Source organism: Bacillus rossius (assembly GCF_032445375.1).
Source record: "Bacillus rossius redtenbacheri isolate Brsri chromosome 9 unlocalized genomic scaffold, Brsri_v3 Brsri_v3_scf9_1, whole genome shotgun sequence".
NCBI classification, from domain to species: Eukaryota; Metazoa; Arthropoda; class Insecta; order Phasmatodea; family Bacillidae; genus Bacillus; species Bacillus rossius.
The window spans coordinates 18,772,870-18,794,869 of record NW_026962012.1 but is presented as its reverse complement, the minus strand read 5'-3'; the positions used below and the strand labels follow the sequence as shown (position 1 = coordinate 18,794,869).

Genomic DNA, 22,000 nt, shown 5'->3' with positions numbered 1-22,000 from the left:
TAATTGTGCACGTTCATGCATGTTCCAGGAAGTTCCAGGATGTTCCAGAATGTTCTATTATGTCCAATAATATTCCTGATTGTTCGAGAAGGATTCAGAATGTTTTAGGTTGTTCTAGAATGTTCGGGAACATTGTAGAATGTTCCATGATGATCTAAAATTTTCCATAACGTTCTTGAATGTTCTAGTATGTTTCAGGATGTTCAAGAACATTCTAGAATATCCCAGAAGGTTTAGGACCTTAGCGAGAAAGTTCAGGTTGCGGTTTGATTAGAGCTGCAGGTCCATCTCCACGCACACTGGCCTCAGCTGCCCTGGTGCCTGGCCCCCGGCCCCGGCCAGACGGTCGAGAGGGGAGGGAGACGGACGCACCTGTCTGCCTCGTCGAAGACCACGTACTCCACGGCAGAGAGCTGCAGGTCCATCTCCACGCACACTGGCCTCAGCTGCCCTGGTGCCCGGCCCCCGGCCAGACGGTCGAGAGGGGAGGGAGACGGACGCACCTGTCTGCCTCGTCGAAGACCACGTACTCCACGGCAGAGAGCTGCAGGTCCATCTCCACGCACACTGGCCTCAGCTGCCCTGGTGCCCGGCCCCCGGCCCCGGCCAGACGGTCGAGAGGGGAGGGAGACGGACGCACCTGTCTGCCTCGTCGAAGACCACGTACTCCACGGCAGAGAGCTGCAGGTCCATCTCCACGCACACTGGCCTCAGCTGCCCTGGTGCCTGGCCCCCGGCCCCGGCCAGACGGTCGAGAGGGGAGGGAGACGGACGCACCTGTCTGCCTCGTCGAAGACCACGTACTCCACGGCAGAGAGCTGCAGGTCCATCTCCACGCACACTGGCCTCAGCTGCCCTGGTGCCCGGCCCCCGGCCAGACGGTCGAGAGGGGAGGGAGACGGACGCACCTGTCTGCCTCGTCGAAGACCACGTACTCCACGGCAGAGAGCTGCAGGTCCATCTCCACGCACACTGGCCTCAGCTGCCCTGGTGCCCGGCCCCCGGCCCCGGCCAGACGGTCGAGAGGGGAGGGAGACGGACGCACCTGTCTGCCTCGTCGAAGACCACGTACTCCACGGCAGAGAGCTGCAGGTCCATCTCCACGCACACTGGCCTCAGCTGCCCTGGTGCCCGGCCCCCGGCCCCGGCCAGACGGTCGAGAGGGGAGGGAGACGGACGCACCTGTCTGCCTCGTCGAAGACCACGTACTCCACGGCAGAGAGCTGCAGGTCCATCTCCACGCACACTGGCCTCAGCTGCCCTGGTGCCCGGCCCCCGGCCCCGGCCAGACGGTCGAGAGGGGAGGGAGACGGACGCACCTGTCTGCCTCGTCGAAGACCACGTACTCCACGGCAGAGAGCTGCAGGTCCATCTCCACGCACACTGGCCTCAGCTGCCCTGGTGCCCGGCCCCCGGCCCCGGCCAGACGGTCGAGAGGGGAGGGAGACGGACGCACCTGTCTGCCTCGTCGAAGACCACGTACTCCACGGCAGAGAGCTGCAGGTCCATCTCCACGCACACTGGCCTCAGCTGCCCTGGTGCCCGGCCCCCGGCCCCGGCCAGACGGTCGAGAGGGGAGGGAGACGGACGCACCTGTCTGCCTCGTCGAAGACCACGTACTCCACGGCAGAGAGCTGCAGGTCCATCTCCACGCACACTGGCCTCAGCTGCCCTGGTGCCCGGCCCCCGGCCCCGGCCAGACGGTCGAGAGGGGAGGGAGACGGACGCACCTGTCTGCCTCGTCGAAGACCACGTACTCCACGGCAGAGAGCTGCAGGTCCATCTCCACGCACACTGGCCTCAGCTGCCCTGGTGCCCGGCCCCCGGCCCCGGCCAGACGGTCGAGAGGGGAGGGAGACGGACGCACCTGTCTGCCTCGTCGAAGACCACGTACTCCACGGCAGAGAGCTGCAGGTCCATCTCCACGCACACTGGCCTCAGCTGCCCTGGTGCCCGGCCCCCGGCCCCGGCCAGACGGACGAGAGGGGAGGGAGACGGACGCACCTGTCTGCCTCGTCGAAGACCACGTACTCCACGGCAGAGAGCTGCAGGTCCATCTCCACGCACACTGGCCTCAGCTGCCCTGGTGCCCGGCCCCCGGCCCCGGCCAGACGGTCGAGAGGGGAGGGAGACGGACGCACCTGTCTGCCTCGTCGAAGACCACGTACTCCACGGCAGAGAGCTGCAGGTCCATCTCCACGCACACTGGCCTCAGCTGCCCTGGTGCCCGGCCCCCGGCCCCGGCCAGACGGTCGAGAGGGGAGGGAGACGGACGCACCTGTCTGCCTCGTCGAAGACCACGTACTCCACGGCAGAGAGCTGCAGGTCCATCTCCACGCACACTGGCCTCAGCTGCCCTGGTGCCCGGCCCCCGGCCCCGGCCAGACGGTCGAGAGGGGAGGGAGACGGACGCACCTGTCTGCCTCGTCGAAGACCACGTACTCCACGGCAGAGAGCTGCAGGTCCATCTCCACGCACACTGGCCTCAGCTGCCCTGGTGCCCGGCCCCCGGCCCCGGCCAGACGGTCGAGAGGGGAGGGAGACGGACGCACCTGTCTGCCTCGTCGAAGACCACGTACTCCACGGCAGAGAGCTGCAGGTCCATCTCCACGCACACTGGCCTCAGCTGCCCTGGTGCCCGGCCCCCGGCCCCGGCCAGACGGACGAGAGGGGAGGGAGACGGACGCACCTGTCTGCCTCGTCGAAGACCACGTACTCCACGGCAGAGAGCTGCAGGTCCATCTCCACGCACACTGGCTTCAGCTGCCCTGGTGCCCGGCCCCCGGCCCCGGCCAGACGGTCGAGAGGGGAGGGAGACGGACGCACCTGTCTGCCTCGTCGAAGACCACGTACTCCACGGCAGAGAGCTGCAGGTCCATCTCCACGCACACTGGCCTCAGCTGCCCTGGTGCCCTGCCCCCGGCCCCGGCCAGACGGACGAGAGGGGAGGGAGACGGACGCACCTGTCTGCCTCGTCGAAGACCACGTACTCCACGGCAGAGAGCTGCAGGTCCATCTCCACGCACACGTGCATGAAGCGGCCGGGCGTGGCGATGATCACGTCCGGGCTGGCGTGCATCGCGCTGAACTGGTCGTCCATGGAGTCTCCGCCCAGCACCAGCGCCGCGTGCAGTCCCGTGAAGCCGCCCAGCTCTTTGAAGAACTTGAACGTCTGTCCACAAACAGTCGGTCACTCAACTAAAATTATTACTTCCTATACTTCATGATAAGGATTCAGGATCTTAGGGAGCTAACATTTACTCTTTCAGCACTGCGACAGACTCTGTTCGACTGTCATCCATTTCGTTTGTAGTGCTGGAACCGACAAATGTCACCTCTTCATGCTCAAACTAGTGTGGAGTCAATTTCACTCCATTTGCCATTGCTTGTGTCCTATTACTAATTTTTCAACTGCTACTTGGGCGAGTTCCGCCAGTGCTTCAGTGGTCGTCGAGAAGAACTACAGGTCCAGGGGTACTCCTCCCTACTACTTCATGTGAAACTTTTCCAACCCCACCAAATGAGTTAGTGAAACCAGAAATTACATTATTTTTGATAACGTCATTTACGATACTGTTTAATTTCCTATTTGAAGAATAACTTTCATTGTGGTGATATTAATAAACTATTTGCTGGCACCCATATTATAAATAAATACATGTCTTTTTGAGTAAAGTTAAAATTCCAATTACTTATTACGATACCCTAGAACATTTTGAAAAATTATGTAATATATTATTTAAGATTATTTTTGACATCCCAAATTTTGAACTATTTATTTATCATTATTCAGACATTATTCCAAAATAATCTTACAACACATAATTAATTGTTTATTTCAGTTAATACTGTTTTAAGTTAAAAGACCAAACTAGGTTGTCTTGATAAAAGCAAAGAAACAAACTTAATCAGCCGAACCACTGGGTGCTCGTACAAACAAGCACAAATATTAAACAAAGGTTAAGACTAGGAACAAAATAAAATTACTACAAACAGACTAAAAAGATTCATATGTGTCTAATAAAAACAGAGCAAATATGATACGTCTATTAAATATGTTATACTGTGATGCAAACTGTTAAATCTAAAATAGTGTGTAATGACAACACAAGATTAATCTAAATGAAAATTTTCATGTCAGTAAGTTACAATTTACTAGGTTTAAGGGGATAGTCAAATTGATGACAGACCTATGTACAGTATGGAGAATTTGCTGGATTCGAAACCAGTCAAAATCTTAATTATCACTATCTTACTTGGAACTCGTGCCTTAAGGGGGTGCATCCAATCCAAGTCATGATTTTATATTTATACTAGCTGCCCGACCCGGCTTCGCACGGCTATACTAATGGAAAAAGAATTATGCCACATCTCCCATTTACAGTAATGGTAAATAATAAAAAATTCCGTGAAAATTTATTACAATGCTGTATAATGTACCGGAGAGAAAATGAGTAGCACCGATGGTTTCCCGACTCGTGCACGCAACATAAAACTGATGTACCCGTACTTCGCTACGGCAGTCTACAGGCAGATCACTCTTGCGCCGCTCATAATACATGCCCCTCGTTGTGGGTACGCCACTGCCGCGCGATGCCTGTTGCCATGGAGACGCAGAAGGCATGAACAATGCAAAATACTGTTCTCATGCAGACAAAGTACCCACTGTTGACTGGTTTTAACCACCTATGCTATGGGATCTAATTTTCGGAAAATGTCATCCTGCCTAACATAAGGAACATTACTGTGAAGTTTCAAGTCTGTAAAATATATATACTTGAAAAAAAAAGGGCAATTTTTGATATTTAAAGTACTTGCAAAATTTCAACGGTGATGAGGACTGCACTAACAATGAAATAGCCGTTGCCATAGAGACGAATGAAGCATCAACAAAGCAACAGCCGTTGCCATGGTGATTTCCTACCAAAAACTGGAAATAAAAAAAAAATTTAGGGGTGGACTACCCCTAACATTTAGGGGGATGAAAAATAGATGCTGGCCGATTCTCATAGATACCGGATAAGCACAAAAAATTTCATCAAAATCGGTCAAGCCATTTCGGAGGAGTATGGCAACGAAAACTGTGACACGAGAATTTTATATATTAGATTAATCACTGATCAACTTTTAGACTTTTTCAATTGTACAACTTTCTTGAAATGAAAAATATATACAGCAAAGACTTTTTGCATAATTAGCTGCCAAAGTTTTAATATTAACGTTTTTGGGTTGTACAAATAAGGAGAATTTAATTTATTGCAGAACTGAAATTATTAGGTTTAACTGCAATGCCACTGGCTACTTCAAGAATAAGTTTGCATTTCTATCACAAAAACTCATTTCATGTTTCTTGGCTTCCAAAATCATAATAAATATGAGAGAAATGAAATGCCAGGTAAAATAAATTAATATTCTCTGAAAGAATTTTCAAGCTTATCAGTAATTAATGTAAATATAAAATCTTCGTCTGAAATTAGAGGCACCCCCTTAAACACTACCCTTAGTAGGATGAGCTGTCTTGGACAGGGCCCCTGCACGCAACTTCAGGTGAGACCTGGGTTCTCGGTTTCAACCCGAGACACATCGGTACTCTGGTCCCCGCACAGGAAACTCGGTACTCTGGTCCCTGCTCAGGAACCTCGGTACTCGGGTCCACGCACACGAACCTCGGTACTCTGGTCCCTGCACAGGAACCACGGTACTCTGGTCCCCGCACAGGAACCTCGGTACTCTGGTCCCTGCACAGGAACCTCGGTACTCTGGTCCCTGCACAGGAACTTTGGTACTCGGGTCCACGCACAGGAACCTCGGTACTCGGGTCCACGCACAGGAACCTCGGTACTCTGGTCCCTGCACAGGAACCTCGGTACTCTGGTCCCTGCACAGGAACCTCGGTACTCTGGTCCACGCACAGGAACCTCGGTACTCTGGTCCCTGCACAGGAACCTCGGTACTCTGGTCCCCGCAAAGGAACCTCGGTACTCTGGTCCCCGCACAGGAACCTCGGTACTCTGGTCCCCGCACAGGAACCTCGGTACTCGGGTCCACGCACAGGAACCTCGGTACTCTGGTCCCCGCACATGAACCTCGGTACTCTGGTCCACGCACAGGAACCTCGGTACTCTGGTCCCTGCACAGGAACCCCGGTACTCTGGTCCCTGCACAGGAACCCCGGTACTCGGGTCCACGCACAGGAACCTCGGTACTCTGGTCCCTGCACAGGAACCTCGGTACTCTGGTCCCTGCACAGGAACCTCGGTACTCTGGTCCACGCACAGGAACATCGGTACTCTGGTCCCTGCACAGGAACCTCGGTACTCTGGTCCCTGCACAGAAACCTCGGTACTCTGGTCCCTGCACAGAAACCTCGGTACTCTGGTCCCCGCACAGGAACCTCGGTACTCTGGTCCCCGCACAGGAACCTCGGTACTCTGGTCCCTGCACAGGAACCTCGGTACTCTGGTCCCCGCACAGGAACCTCGGTACTCGGATCCACGCACAGGAACCTCGGTACTCGGGTCCACGCACAGGAACCTCGGTACTCGGGTCCACGCACAGGAACCTCGGTACTCGGGTCCCCGCACAGGAACCTCGGTACTCGGGTCCCCGCACAGGAACCTCGGTACTCTGATCCCCGCACAGGAACCTCGGTACTCTGGTCCCTGCACAGGAACCTCGGTACTCGGGTCCACGCACAGGAACCTCGGTACTCGGGTCCACGCACAGGATCCTCGGTACTCGGGTCCCTGCACAGGAACCTCGGTACTCTGGTCCCCGCACAGGAACCTCGGTACTCTGGTCCCCGCAGGGAACCTCGGTACTCTGGTCCCTGCAAAGGAACCTCGGTACTCTGGTCCACGCACAGGAACCTCGGTACTCTGGTCCCTGCACAGGAACCTCGGTACTCGGGTCCACGCACAGGAACCTCGGTACTCTGGTCCCCGCACAGGAACCTCGGTACTCGGGTCCCCGCACAGGAACCTCGGTACTCTGGTCCCCACACAGGAAACTCGGTACTCTGGTCCACGCACAGGAACCTCGGTACTCTGGTCCCTGCACAGGAACCTCGGTACTCGGGTCCACGCACAGGAACCTCGGTACTCGGGTCCACGCACAGGAACCTCGGTACTCGGGTCCCCGCACAGGAACCTCGGTACTCGGGTCCCCGCACAGGAACCTCGGTACTCTGGTCCCTGCACAGGAACCTCGGTACTCTGGTCCACGGACAGGAACCTCGGTACTCGGGTCCACGCACAGGAACCTCGGTACTCGGGTCCACGCACAGGAACCTCGGTACTCTGGTCCCTGCACAGGAACCTCGGTACTCTGGTCCCCGCACAGGACCCTCGGTACTCTGGTCCCCGCACAGGAACCTCGGTACTCTGGTCCACGCACAGGAACCTCGGTACTCTGGTCCCTGCACACGAACCTCGGTACTCTGGTCCCTGCACAGGAACCTCGGTACTCTGGTCCCTGCACAGGAACCTCGGTACTCTGGTCCCTGCACAGGAACCTCGGTACTCGGGTCCACGCACAGGAACCTCGGTACTCTGGTCCCCGCACAGGAACCTCGGTACTCTGGTCCCCGCACAGGAACCTCGGTACTCTGGTCCCCGCACAGGAACCTCGGTACTCTGGTCCACGCACAGGAACCTCGGTACTCTGGTCCCCGCACAGGAACCTCGGTACTCGGGTCCACGCACAGGAACCTCGGTACTCTGGTCCACGCACAGGAACCTCGGTACTCTGGTCCCTGCACAGGAACCTCGGTACTCGGGTCCACGCACAGGAACCTCGGTACTCTGGTCCCTGCACAGGAACCTCGGTACTCTGGTCCCTGCACAGGAACCTCGGTACTCTGGTCCCTGCACAGGAACCTCGGTACTCTGGTCCCTGCACAGGAACCTCGGTACTCTGGTCCCCGCACAGGAACCTCGGTACTCTGGTCCACGCATAGGAACCTCGGTACTCTGGTCCACGCACAGGAACCTCGGTACTCTGGTCCCTGCACAGGAACCTCGGTACTCTGGTCCCTGCACAGGAACCTCGGTACTCTGGTCCCTGCACAGGAACCTCGGTACTCTGGTCCACGCACAGGAACCTCGGTACTCTGGTCCCTGCACAGGAACCTCGGGACTCGGGTCCACGCACAGGAACCTCGGTACTCGGGACCACGCACAGGAACCTCGGTACTCGGGTCCACGCACAGGAACCTCGGTACTCGGGTCCACGCACAGGAAACTCGGTACTCTGGTCCACGCACAGGAACCTCGGTACTCTGGTCCACGCACAGGAACCTCGGTACTCTGGTCCACGCACAGGAACCTCGGTACTCGGGTCCACGCACAGGAACCTCGGTACTCGGGTCCATGCACAGGAACCTCGGTACTCGGGTCCACGCACAGGAACCTCGGTACTCTGGTCCACGTACAGGAACCTCGGTACTCTGGTCCACGCACAGGAACCTCGGTACTCGGGTCCACGCACAGGAACCTCGGTACTCGGGTCCACGCACAGGAACCTCGGTACTCGGGTCCACGCACAGGAACCTCGGTACTCTGGTCCACGCACAGGAACCTCGGTACTCTGGTCCACGCACAGGAACCTCGGTACTCGGGTCCACGCACAGGAACCTCGGTACTCTGGTCCCTGCACAGGAACCTCGGTACTCTGGTCCACGCACAGGAACCTCGGTACTCTGGTCCACGCACAGGAACCTCGGTACTCGGGTCCACGCACAGGAACCTCGGTACTCTGGTCCACGCACAGGAACCTCGGTACTCTGGTCCCTGCACAGGTACCTCGGTACTCTGGTCCACGCACAGGAACCTCGGTACTCGGGTCCCTGCACAGGAACCTCGGTACTCGGGTCCACGCACAGGAACCTCGGTACTCTGGTCCACGCACAGGAACCTCGGTACTCGGGTCCACGCACAGGATTCTCGGTACTCTGGTCCACGCACAGGAACCTCGGTACTCGGGTCCACACACAGGAACCTCGGTACTCGGGTCCCTGCACAGGAACCTCGGTACTCGGGTCCACGCACAGGAACCTCGGTACTCTGGTCCACGCACAGGAACCTCGGTACTCGGGTCCACGCACAGGAACCTCGGTACTCGGGTCCACGCACAGGAACCTCGGTACTCGGGTCCACGCACAGGAACCTCGGTACTCTGGTCCACGCACAGGAACCTAGGTACTCGGGTCCACGCACAGGAACCTCGGTACTCTGGTCCACGCACAGGAACCTCGGTACTCGGGTCCACGAACAGGAATCTCGGTACTCTGGTCCACGCACAGGAACCTCGGTACTGTGGTCCACGCACAGGAACCTCGGTACTCTGGTCCACGCACAGGAACCTCGGTACTCTGGTCCACGCACAGGAACCTCGGTACTCGGGTCCACGCACAGGAACCTCGGTACTCGGGTCCACGCACAGGAACCTCGGTACTCTGGTCCACGCACAGGAACCTCGGTACTCTGGTCCACGCACAGGAACCTCGGTACTCTGGTCCACGCACAGGAACCTCGGTACTCTGGTCCCCGCACAGGAACCTCGGTACTCGGGTCCACGCACAGGAACCTCGGTACTCGGGTCCACGCACAGGAACCTCGGTACTCGGGTCCCTGCACAGGAACCTCGGTACTCTGGTCCACGCACAGGAACCTCGGTACTCTGGTCCACGCACAGGAACCTCGGTACTCTGGTCCACGCACAGGAACCTCGGTACTCGGGTCCACGCACAGGAACCTCGGTACTCGGGTCCACGCACAGGAACCTCGGTACTCGGGTCCCTGCACAGGAACCTCGGTACTCTGGTCCACGCACAGGAACCTCGGTACTCGGGTCCCCGCACAGGAACCTCGGTACTCTGGTCCCTGCACAGGAACCTCGGTACTCGGGTCCCTGCACAGGAACCTCGGTACTCGGGTCCACGCACAGGAACCTCGGTACTCTGGTCCCTGCACAGGAACCTCGGTACTCGGGTCCACGCACAGGAACCTCGGTACTCGGGTCCACGCACAGGAACCTCGGTACTCGGGTCCACGCACAGGAACCTCGGTACTCTGGTCCCCGCACAGGAACCTCGGTACTCTGGTCCCTGCACAGGAACCTCGGTACTCTGGTCCCCGCACAGGAACCTCGGTACTCTGGTCCACGCACAGGAACCTCGGTACTCGGGTCCACGCACAGGAACCTCGGTACTCGGGTCCACGCACAGGAACCTCGGTACTCGGGTCCACGCACAGGAACCTCGGTACTCTGGTCCCTGCACAGGAACCTCGGTACTCTGGTCCACGCACAGGAACCTCGGTACTCGGGTCCACGCACAGGAACCTCGGTACTCTGGTCCACGCACAGGAACCTCGGTACTCGGGTCCACGCACAGGAACCTCGGTACTCTGGTCCACGCACAGGAACCTCGGTACTCTGGTCCACGCACAGGAACCTCGGTACTCGGGTCCCTGCACAGGAACCTCGGTACTCGGGTCCACGCACAGGAACCTCGGTACTCTGGTCCCTGCACAGGAACCTCGGTACTCTGGTCCACGCACAGGAACCTCGGTACTCTGGTCCCTGCACAGGAACCTCGGTACTCTGGTCCACGCACAGGAACCTCGGTACTCGGGTCCCTGCACAGGAACCTCGGTACTCGGGTCCACGCACAGGAACCTCGGTACTCTGGTCCCTGCACAGGAACCTCGTTACTCTGGTCCACGCACAGGAACCTCGGTACTCTGGTCCACGCACAGGAACCTCGGTACTCTGGTCCCTGCACAGGAACCTCGGTACTCTGGTCCACGCACAGGAACCTCGGTACTCTGGTCCACGCACAGGAACCTCGGTACTCGGGTCCACGCACAGGAACCTCGGTACTCTGGTCCACGCACAGGAACCTCGGTACTCGGGTCCACGCACAGGAACCTCGGTACTCGGGTCCCCGCACAGGAACCTCGGTACTCTGGTCCCCGCACAGGAACCTCGGTACTCTGGTCCACGCACAGGAACCTCGGTACTCGGGTCCACGCACAGGAACCTCGGTACTCTGGTTCCTGCACAGGAACCTCGGTACTCTGGTCCACGCACAGGAACCTCGGTACTCGGGTCCACGCACAGGAACCTCGGTACTCGGGTCCACGTACAGGAACCTCGGTACTCTGGTCCACGCACAGGAACCTCGGTACTCTGGTCCACGCACAGGAACCTCGGTACTCGGGTCCACGCACAGGAACCTCGGTACTCTGGTCCCTGCACAGGAACCTCGGTACTCTGGTCCCCGCACAGGAACCTCGGTACTCGGGTCCACGCACAGGATTCTCGGTACTCGGGTCCACGCACAGGAACCTTGGTACTCTGGTCCCTGCACAGGAACCTCGGTACTCTGGTCCACGCACAGGAACCTCGGTACTCTGGTCCACGCACAGGAACCTCGGTACTCGGGTCCACGCACAGGAACCTCGGTACTCTGGTCCACGCACAGGAACCTCGGTACTCGGGTCCACGCACAGGAACCTCGGTACTCTGGTCCCTGCACAGGAACCTCGGTACTCTGGTCCCCGCACAGGAACCTCGGTACTCTGGTCCACGCACAGGAACCTCGGTACTCGGGTCCACGCACAGGAACCTCGGTACTCGGGTCCACGCACAGGAACCTCGGTACTCTGGTCCACGCACAGGAACCTCGGTACTCTGGTCCACGCACAGGAACCTCGGTACTCGGGTCCACGCACAGGAACCTCGGTACTCGGGTCCACGCACAGGAACCTCGGTACTCGGGTCCACGCACATCAACCTCGGTACTCTGGTCCCCGCACAGGAACCTCGGTACTCGGGTCCACGCACAGGAACCTCGGTACTCTGGTCCCTGCACAGGAACCTCGGTACTCTGGTCCACGCACAGGAACCTCGGTACTCGGGTCCCTGCACAGGAACCTCGGTACTCTGGTCCACGCACAGGAACCTCGGTACTCTGGTCCACGCACAGGAACCTCGGTACTCGGGTCCCTGCACAGGAACCTCGGTACTCGGGTCCACGCACAGGAACCTCGGTACTCTGGTCCCTGCACAGGAACCTCGGTACTCTGGTCCCCGCACAGGAACCTCGGTACTCTGGTCCACGCACAGGAACCTCGGTACTCTGGTCCACGCACAGGAACCTCGGTACTCGGGTCCACGCACAGGAACCTCGGTACTCGGGTCCACGCACAGGAACCTCGGTACTCGGGTCCACGCACAGGAACCTCGGTACTCTGGTCCACGCACAGGAACCTCGGTACTCTGGTCCACGCACAGGAACCTCGGTACTCTGGTCCACGCATAGGAACCTCGGTACTCTGGTCCCCGCACAGGAACCTCGGTACTCGGGTCCACGCACAGGAACCTCGGTACTCGGGTCCACGCACAGGAACCTCGGTACTCGGGTCCCTGCACAGGAACCTCGGTACTCTGGTCCACGCACAGGAACCTCGGTACTCTGGTCCACGCACAGGAACCTCGGTACTCTGGTCCACGCACAGGAACCTCGGTACTCGGGTCCACGCACAGGAACCTCGGTACTCGGGTCCACGCACAGGAACCTCGGTACTCGGGTCCCTGCACAGGAACCTCGGTACTCTGGTCCACGCACAGGAACCTCGGTACTCGGGTCCCCGCACAGGAACCTCGGTACTCTGGTCCCTGCACAGGAACCTCGGGACTCGGGTCCCTGCACAGGAACCTCGGTACTCGGGTCCACGCACAGGAACCTCGGTACTCTGGTCCCTGCACAGGAACCTCGGTACTCTGGTCCACGCACAGGAACCTCGGTACTCGGGTCCACGCACAGGAACCTCGGTACTCGGGTCCACGCACAGGAACCTCGGTACTCTGGTCCCCGCACAGGAACCTCGGTACTCTGGTCCCTGCACAGGAACCTCGGTACTCTGGTCCCCGCACAGGAACCTCGGTACTCTGGTCCACGCACAGGAACCTCGGTACTCGGGTCCACGCACAGGAACCTCGGTACTCGGGTCCACGCACAGGAACCTCGGTACTCTGGTCCCTGCACAGGAACCTCGGTACTCTGGTCCACGCACAGGAACCTCGGTACTCGGGTCCACGCACAGGAACCTCGGTACTCTGGTCCACGCACAGGAACCTCGGTACTCGGGTCCACGCACAGGAACCTCGGTACTCTGGTCCACGCACAGGAACCTCGGTACTCGGGTCCACGCACAGGAACCTCGGTACTCTGGTCCACGCACAGGAACCTCGGTACTCTGGTCCACGCACAGGAACCTCGGTACTCTGGTCCCTGCACAGGAACCTCGGTACTCGGGTCCACGCACAGGAACCTCGGTACTCTGGTCCCTGCACAGGAACCTCGGTACTCTGGTCCCTGCACAGTAACCTCGGTACTCGGGTCCACGCACAGGAACCTCGGTACTCTGGTCCACGCACAGGAACCTCGGTACTCTGGTCCACGCACAGGAACCTCGGTACTCGGGTCCCTGCACAGGAACCTCGGTACTCGGGTCCACGCACAGGAACCTCGGTACTCTGGTCCACGCACAGGAACCTCGGTACTCTGGTCCCCGCACAGGAACCTCGGTACTCTGGTCCACGCACAGGAACCTCGGTACTCGGATCCACGCACAGGAACCTCGGTACTCGGGTCCACGCACAGGAACCTCGGTACTCTGGTCCACGCACAGGAACCTCGGTACTCGGGTCCACGCACAGGAACCTCGGTACTCGGGTCCACGCACAGGAACCTCGGTATTCGGGTCCACGCACAGGAACCTCGGTACTCTGGTCCCCGCACAGGAACCTCGGTACTCGGGTCCACGCACAGGAACCTCGGTACTCTGGTCCCTGCACAGGAACCTCGGTACTCTGGTCCACGCACAGGAACCTCGGTACTCGGGTCCCTGCACAGGAACCTCGGTACTCTGGTCCACGCACAGGAACCTCGGTACTCTGGTCCACGCACAGGAACCTCGGTACTCGGGTCCCTGCACAGGAACCTCGGTACTCGGGTCCACGCACAGGAACCTCGGTACTCTGGTCCCTGCACAGGAACCTCGGTACTCTGGTCCCCGCACAGGAACCTCGGTACTCTGGTCCACGCACAGGAACCTCGGTACTCGGGTCCACGCACAGGAACCTCGGTACTCTGGTCCCTGCACAGGAACCTCGGTACTCGGGTCCACGCACAGGAACCTCGGTACTCTGGTCCACGCACAGGAACCTCGGTACTCGGGTCCACGCACAGGAACCTCGGTACTCTGGTCCACGCACAGGAACCTCGGTACTCTGGTCCACGCACAGGAACCTCGGTACTCTGGTCCACGCACAGGAACCTCGGTACTCTGGTCCACGCACAGGAACCTCGGTACTCTGGTACACGCACAGGAACCTCGGTACTCTGGTACACGCACAGGAACCTCGGTACTCTGGTCCACGCACAGGAACCTCGGTACTCTGGTCCACGCACAGGAACCTCGGTACTCTGGTCCACGCACAGGAACCTCGGTACTCTGGTCCACGCACAGGAACCTCGGTACTCTGGTCCACGCACAGGAACCTCGGTACTCTGGTCCACGCACAGGAACCTCGGTACTCGGGTCCACGCACAGGAACCTCGGTACTCGGGTCCACGCACAGGAACCTCGGTACTCTGGTCCACGCACAGGAACCTCGGTACTCTGGTCCACGCACAGGAACCTCGGTACTCTGGTCCACGCACAGGAACCTCGGTACTCTGGTCCACGCACAGGAACCTCGGTACTCTGGTCCACGCACAGGAACCTCGGTACTCGGGTCCACGCACAGGAACCTCGGTACTCTGGTCCACGCACAGGAACCTCGGTACTCGGGTCCACGCACAGGAACCTCGGTACTCTGGTCCACGCACAGGAACCTCGGTACTCTGGTCCACGCACAGGAACCTCGGTACTCTGGTCCACGCACAGGAACCTCGGTACTCTGGTCCACGCACAGGAACCTCGGTACTCTGGTCCACGCACAGGAACCTCGTTTTCATCAATATGAATCGTTATATAACTTCCAAGTCTTGTTCAGACTAAATGTTAATAAAAAATGTCTAGCAGTTGATAAGTCACAACAGGTTTTCTCTCTGAATTTTAATGCCAAATTCCTTCTTGAAAACAGCAGTTATATGGTTACGATATGCACCAAACAATTACAACACTTGTTACTTACTAGCATCAATTATCCTACTGCCATACAAAACACAACTGATGTAATATTCATGTATCTTAACAGCAATAACATGTTCTATAATCAAAATGGTACTACTGTGAAGGTTCACTACTGAAAATACTAATCATAATAAATTAAAATCTTCACTTCTGAATTTTTGGCTTAATAGAAACGAGTCTTCTATTGGTCTCCTAGTGTAACAGCAAATTCTTGACAAGCAAAGAGTAGACTAGAACATAAAATAAACTATACTAAGAAAAATAGTTAAGTGAAGCATTTGGAACACAACACTTAAAATATAATAATATTCTTCACAGATAAAATAAACGTATTACACTGGTATCTATGATATAAAATGAAACGGGACGTTGTGAAACAAATAGAAGCAAACGACAGGAACTGCGGTCGTCATGATGAAAGCAACACTGTAGCAAAAGGAAGACACAAAGTCCTGATAAAATAAAAGCGGAATGTTTGCATGCTCATGGCAAGACACTAGTCATGTAACATGTTGAGCAAATTAACATTATAGTTCAATAATTTACATAAAACTAGCGACCCGCCCCGGCTTCGCACGGGTGCAATGCTGATACTAAATAAACTACAGAATGTCTTTATATAATAGTGATATTATAATAATAATTTTCTGCTCTCAATTTAGTTTGATTATTACGGATGTAGGCCAATCTATCAGATTCAATTTTCGCATATTGCTATATTGCTTAAAATCGCTTCGTAAATTAGCCATTATTTCTCATAAAAAGTAAAGGATAAAAAATGGTTATTGTGGGTTATCCCCTAAGAGATAGACATATACCATCGAGGACTTTTTTGTAGACCTTTTCAAGGTGTAAAATACTGCAGTACATTATTTTGATATATCTGGTAGGGTTCAGCCAGCATTTGCAATGTAAGCGCAAAAAGTTTTGTTTATTTACGACATCACATTAGAAACCTCTAAAATTATCAGTGTTCCTCTACTATATTATGCATGTATAATACATATAAACCTTTCTCTTGAATCAATCTATATCTTAAAAAAACAGCACCAAAATCTGTTACGTAGTTTTAAAGATCTAAGCATACATAGGGACAGACAGACAGCGGGAAGCGACTTTTGTTTTATACTAGTAATTACTTAATAACATTTTCCACCCAACAGTAACAATGGCGGTGGTCTGGACAGCACCTGCAGGGCCAGCTCCCGGGTGGGAGACACCACGAGGGCGCGTGCCCCCGGCCGAGTCCTGGGCGACTGCAGACGCTCCAGCAGCGGCAGCAGGAAGCAGGCCGTCTTGCCGCTGCCCGTGCGCGCCATGGCCACCACGTCCCGGCCCTCCATCACCAGCGGGATGGTCTGCCACACGCACACCGCTCTCAGCTCACGCCACACTCCTCTCAGGCAACTGTGATAACCAGCATGCTCATCATGTCCAACATTTCAGCTGGAAGTAGACATGCAATTTGAAAGAACTTGAATCTAAGACGACCTGAATGTCATTACTGGCAATATTTCCAACCCTTCGATTTACATGGTACCACTTTTAAGGTATTTCAATGCACATTTTAATTTCCCTTAAGTTTTTGAGTTGGAATTTTCCAGCATAATAACTCAAATAGTAATAATTACTAATTTTATTGAATGTAATTTTTTTTGAGACCTCCAATAATTTTTTTTATCCAGGTACTTAGACACCACTAATCAGCAAATTAAGTGCTAGCAGAAAAGTTTAGTAAAGTTTAGTACTGAAATTATGTCATCAAGGTAAATATTGAAAAGTAATGGTGGCAGGGTAGCACCTTGTGGAACACCAGGTAGCCAGATGTTAATCAGAGTTGATATTTTTTAATTGAAACACAGAAATTTCTATTATTTATATAACTACATAACCTGTTTATAAATCTGTTACATAAACCAAAATTAGCACATTCGGTAAGAATAATGTGAAGATTTACAGCAACAAAATCAAAATAACACGCATCAACCTGACCACATGTAGTTAAGAAAAGATAGCTGGTCATAGCGGTTTTTTCTGTTCTAAAACAGTGGTGTGAATTTGTACATCTATTTTTTTAAAATTGAATTCAAAATATTTAATCATAATTTTATTGAATACTTTTGTAAAGCCATTTAAGAGAGATATAGGTCTATAGTTTGAAACTTGCAAGGTTCATCGTGAATAGGAATGACCGCTAAGGTGTCCTCTGTCAGGATTGTATATAGTACTCTGCATGGTTACGTCTGCCGTTACTATGATGCAACTGGATACGAGCCACCAAACAGCTAGAGTGATATTTTTTGTCAGCTTGGTATATAGCGTAACACGTTTATTTGTTTTCCCTTTCTATCTCGTCATTGGCCACGGCACTCTTACAGCCGTCGACCGACCAATCGCTGAGCATTGGACACAGTGCACCCCAGGTCACGAACTGTAAGCCTGCAGAACATTGCGCATAAGGGCCAGGCTCTGTTTCCGGGAGACACGTCACGCCAGTAAGGGGCGGACTCCACCCCTCGACTGTCACAGGCGGGACGGTGATAGCCCCGTGTATGAGCACGCAGCAGTCTTTAATGAACTGTTTTATTGGAATAAACACCGGGCTGGATCCCTCAGGCCCCAACTGTCTGCTTTACTACTTCCGTCAGACAGTAAAACCAGCTACATGTAAACATTCAAACATTAACTGTCATATATTAAACAATCCCAGACAACTTGTTGAAGTGCACAGAGAAACAGCAGCTCCTAAGACTCCCACATACTGGACAACCTGTGACTGACTGATATCTTCCATGACATCACCTACAGTAAACCTTTAGATGATATGACATATCATCTACATTTCAGCAAGAAGATGCAATATTGTGCAAACCGATTGGGAGACCAAACATTAATTGAACCATAACTTTTCTTCAAACCTTTTCGGTAAATATGTATTGTACGGATTAGCGCCAAAAAAAATCGTACAAATATGAAATAACTTTCATTATATGCTATCTTACGTCCTCTCTTCAGAACCGCCTGCGGAGATAAAAAATTCCAATTACTTTAGGAGATATCGAATTTTTTAATCTTCATTTTCTGGCGATTTTTTTTAAAAAAAAATTTAAAAATCCGAAAATACCTTTATTCTGTGCTCTTAAACTTCCTCTTTTCATTAAACCCGGCTGAGATAAGAAATTCCAAATACTTTTGGAGATATCGAATTTTTTAATTTTCATCCTGTGCACTCGTGCGGCGATAACAGTTGCTTGTTTACAAGTATCATTTTTTTTTTTTGCGATGTTCCCGAACGGAGAAACCTAAGATGCACATAAAGTTCTGCCATTCCCGATTACACCCGAACAATTCACCTTCGGCCAACCTCGGGTTTATTTATTAATATTTCTCTGTTTATTTTAATGTAGCTATACTAACCTAACTAACCATCCAAATGGTTTTAAAGTTTTTTTTTTAATGTAGCTAACCTATCCGACCACTTTTAATATTTCAATTCATTTTTCCTGCGCAAAAATAAATAAATCCCGAGGTTGGCCGAAGGTGAATATTCGGGTGTAATCGGGAATGGCAGAACTTTATGTGGATCTTAGGACTCTCACGCGAACGAATACATCATGTAAAAAGAAACTTACGTGAGTTTATTCTGTTCATCCTTTTTCCCGGTTTGTTAGGTCAGGTCAGCTACATTATAAATACTTTAAAACTAAACAACCAATAAAATTAATTTTATTATTTTTAATGTCTGTTCAGTTTCAAAGTATTTATAATGTAGCTGACCTGACCTAATCTACCTTTGTCCCATTTTGTTAGGTCAGGTCAGTTACATTATAAATACTTAAAACTATACAACATGTAAAATAAATGGATATTATTTTTAATTTCGGTTTATTTTGAAGTATTTATAATGTAACTAACCTTACCTAATGGGAAATTTCTGTTATTTAGACATTCACGCGCACACGGCAAAATATAAAATGGCGACGGTCAAATTATTACACACGTCTGGTATAGCAAAATAAGAACGGCCATATCTCCAAAAGTATTTGGAATTTTTTATCTCCGCAGGCGGTTCTGAAAAGAGGACGTAAGATAGCATATAATGAAAGTTATTTCATATTTGTAAGATTTTTTTTGGCGCTAATCCGTACAATACATATTTACCACATTTTCTTCTCCTTTTCCTATTTGTATTTTTCATATCTAGGCATACAGTATATTAAATGTGATTTTACAACAACCTTAAATCATTAATTAAAACATTTTTGCAATAAAATTTTCACATGTACAAATTATTTTATAAATTAAAACTGATTTATAATCATCTTAACCACTTCTTTGACAAATAACTTGCTTTTATAAAGAAGGAAGGTAAATATCCATAATTTTTTTTTACCATTGTGTAGCAAATTTTGTGCTCTTTCTCATGGTAACAAGCCAGAGATTGTAAATATTAATAGAAAAAAGTTATAGTAGGATACTGAACTGATGTTTATAATTTTTGGTAATTCATTTTTTCCACTTTTAAATAAATTGCATGTACTTCTGGACATTTAATTACATTTTATGAGTGTTATTTGAATCTATGTAAAATTATGAATAAGTATGGTGAATTTCACAATTCTACATAATAACTGCTATTACAAACGTAAGTTGAAGCATGAATTGTCACTCAACTTTGGGGTAAATATGTATTTTAGCAGTATTTGCGAAAAATAATTTTAAAAATCCGAAAATACTTTTATTATATGCTCTTTAACTTCCTCTTTTCATTAAACCCGGTGGAGATAAGAAATTCCAAATACTTTAGGAGATATTGCCGTTCTTATTTTGCAATACAAGACCTGTGCTATCATTTGACCGCTGCAATTTTTTATTTTGCCATGTGTTCGTGAATGCCTAATTAATTAAAATGGTTGATTAGGTCAGGTCAGTTACATTATAAATTCTTTTTTCAAACTAAGCGGACATTAAAAATAATGTGAATTAATTTTAATGGTTGTTTAGTTTTAAAGTATTTATAATGTAACTGACCTGACCAAACAAACCGGGACAAAGGATGAACAGTAGGAACTCAAACAATGATTTTTTTTACTTATTACTTGCACAACAATATCCAAATAACAAATAAATCATTAAAACTTGAAACGTTAAAAACTCACCTAAGTTAAAGGTGGGTACAATTCCTTTGCCATAAGTAGAAAATAATGTAGTCGTTCACCTACGTCGCGAGAAAAAAAAAATTCATACTCGTAAACAAGAAACAATGGTAATTTAAAATTATTTTTTAACAAATATCGCCCAACAATGAAAATGAAAAAATTCAATATCTCCTAAAGTATTTGGAATTTCTTATCTCCGCCACTTTTAATGAAAAGAGGAAGTTAAAGAGCATACCTATAATAAAAGTATTTTCGGATTTTTAAATTTTTTTCCGCAAATACCGCTAAACTACATATTTACCTACTTTTGTTGCGGATTAAAAAAGTTCCACCAAACAGAGGGAAACTTTAAAGGGCTTTAAATTCCAAACAAATCAATATTCTAAAAATGAAAAATACAGGTCTTATATTTGTCTAAAGATACCAAGAAACAAATTTCATTAAAATCTGAGATGGTGGGTTGGACACCCCTAGATGATCTAGCATGGAATGCTCCTTATGCCAGTGTGAAAATAATAAGGTAAAATTAAAATATTAAAAACATACTACCTAGTCTAGAGGAGTGCCTAGACCTCATATGTATAAAAACATTTAGAGACATTGTTCCAGAGATCAATTGTACTGTGTAACACATCCAGTTTAATTTAATGTAAAAAATAATAAAGTAGACATTTGAATGTGTTTGTGATTTGAAACTGTACCATTGCCAAAAGTTCTTTTTGATTTTGAAGATATTGTAAATAATTGATATAATCTGGATACACACTACGGGAGTCAAACTGTCCCTAGGAACAAATGTTCTACGTCACGTATCCAATTGTATATCAACACAAAAAATTACAATAAAATAAGCAGTTGAATGTGTTTGTAATGCTAAACTGACCTAAAAACTAAATATATTTGATTTTGAAAAATATGAATTATAAGACTTTGATATGAACTTAAAAAGTGTAATCCTTACAATAATTAAAATTACCTTTCTCTGAATTGGAGTAGGAACTTTATAACCTCTTTTCTTAATGCCCTTCATTACAGGAAAACTTAACCCCATCGATTCAAAAGCCCCAGATTTTTTCGATCCTTTCTTTTTTTTATTCGATTTTTTCGCGTTCTCTTCATACTCTTCATCTTTATCGCCAAATCCAATTACTTCAGCAGACATTATAATAACACGGTTAAAATAACTCACTAGGTTAGGTTACAAAATACACATGTGTATCCTAAACAAACTCGAAACTACCATAGAAAATTACCCAACTCTAAACGGTAAAAACTGCAGCCAGCATTAAATGTCAATATTTTTATCTATGTATAATTAATTTTTAACATTTTGTTTCAAAATTTATGTCAATCACTTTTATTTGTGTATTTTTTTCAAACCTAATAATCTGTTCATCCCGTTTTACGGTAGTTTTTTAAATTACATTTAAATGATAGTGTTTTTTTTTGGAAATGATACACCAATTTAAAAATTTTAATTGTTAAGAGGGTAATGGATAGGTAATATAACATTTATAAAACTATAAGTGTTCAATTTTTTTTTCTGTTCTGAAGTTTTGTTAGGGAATTAAGTTTTCATTCAGCTTCTTCTTCTGTAAATTTGATAAAAAAAGGTTTTAATTCCAATTTTTGCAT

General features: G+C 50.8%; 1 protein-coding gene across 1 annotated transcript in view; it reads right to left on the bottom strand.

Annotated features, from left to right (window-relative positions):
- LOC134542557 (ATP-dependent RNA helicase DDX54) overlaps positions 1-21,589 on the bottom strand; it is a 73,887-nt gene extending 52,298 nt beyond the window's left edge. Inside the window, exons 1-3 of the mRNA XM_063386919.1 lie at positions 21,342-21,589; positions 16,397-16,564; positions 2,964-3,172 (exon numbers count right to left, since the gene is read on the bottom strand). Coding sequence (XP_063242989.1) covers positions 2,964-3,172; positions 16,397-16,564; positions 21,342-21,527 — 563 coding nt within the window. The 5' untranslated portion in view covers positions 21,528-21,589. The remainder of the gene's footprint in view (positions 1-2,963; positions 3,173-16,396; positions 16,565-21,341) is intronic.
- Positions 21,590-22,000: the final 411 nt, after the last annotated feature.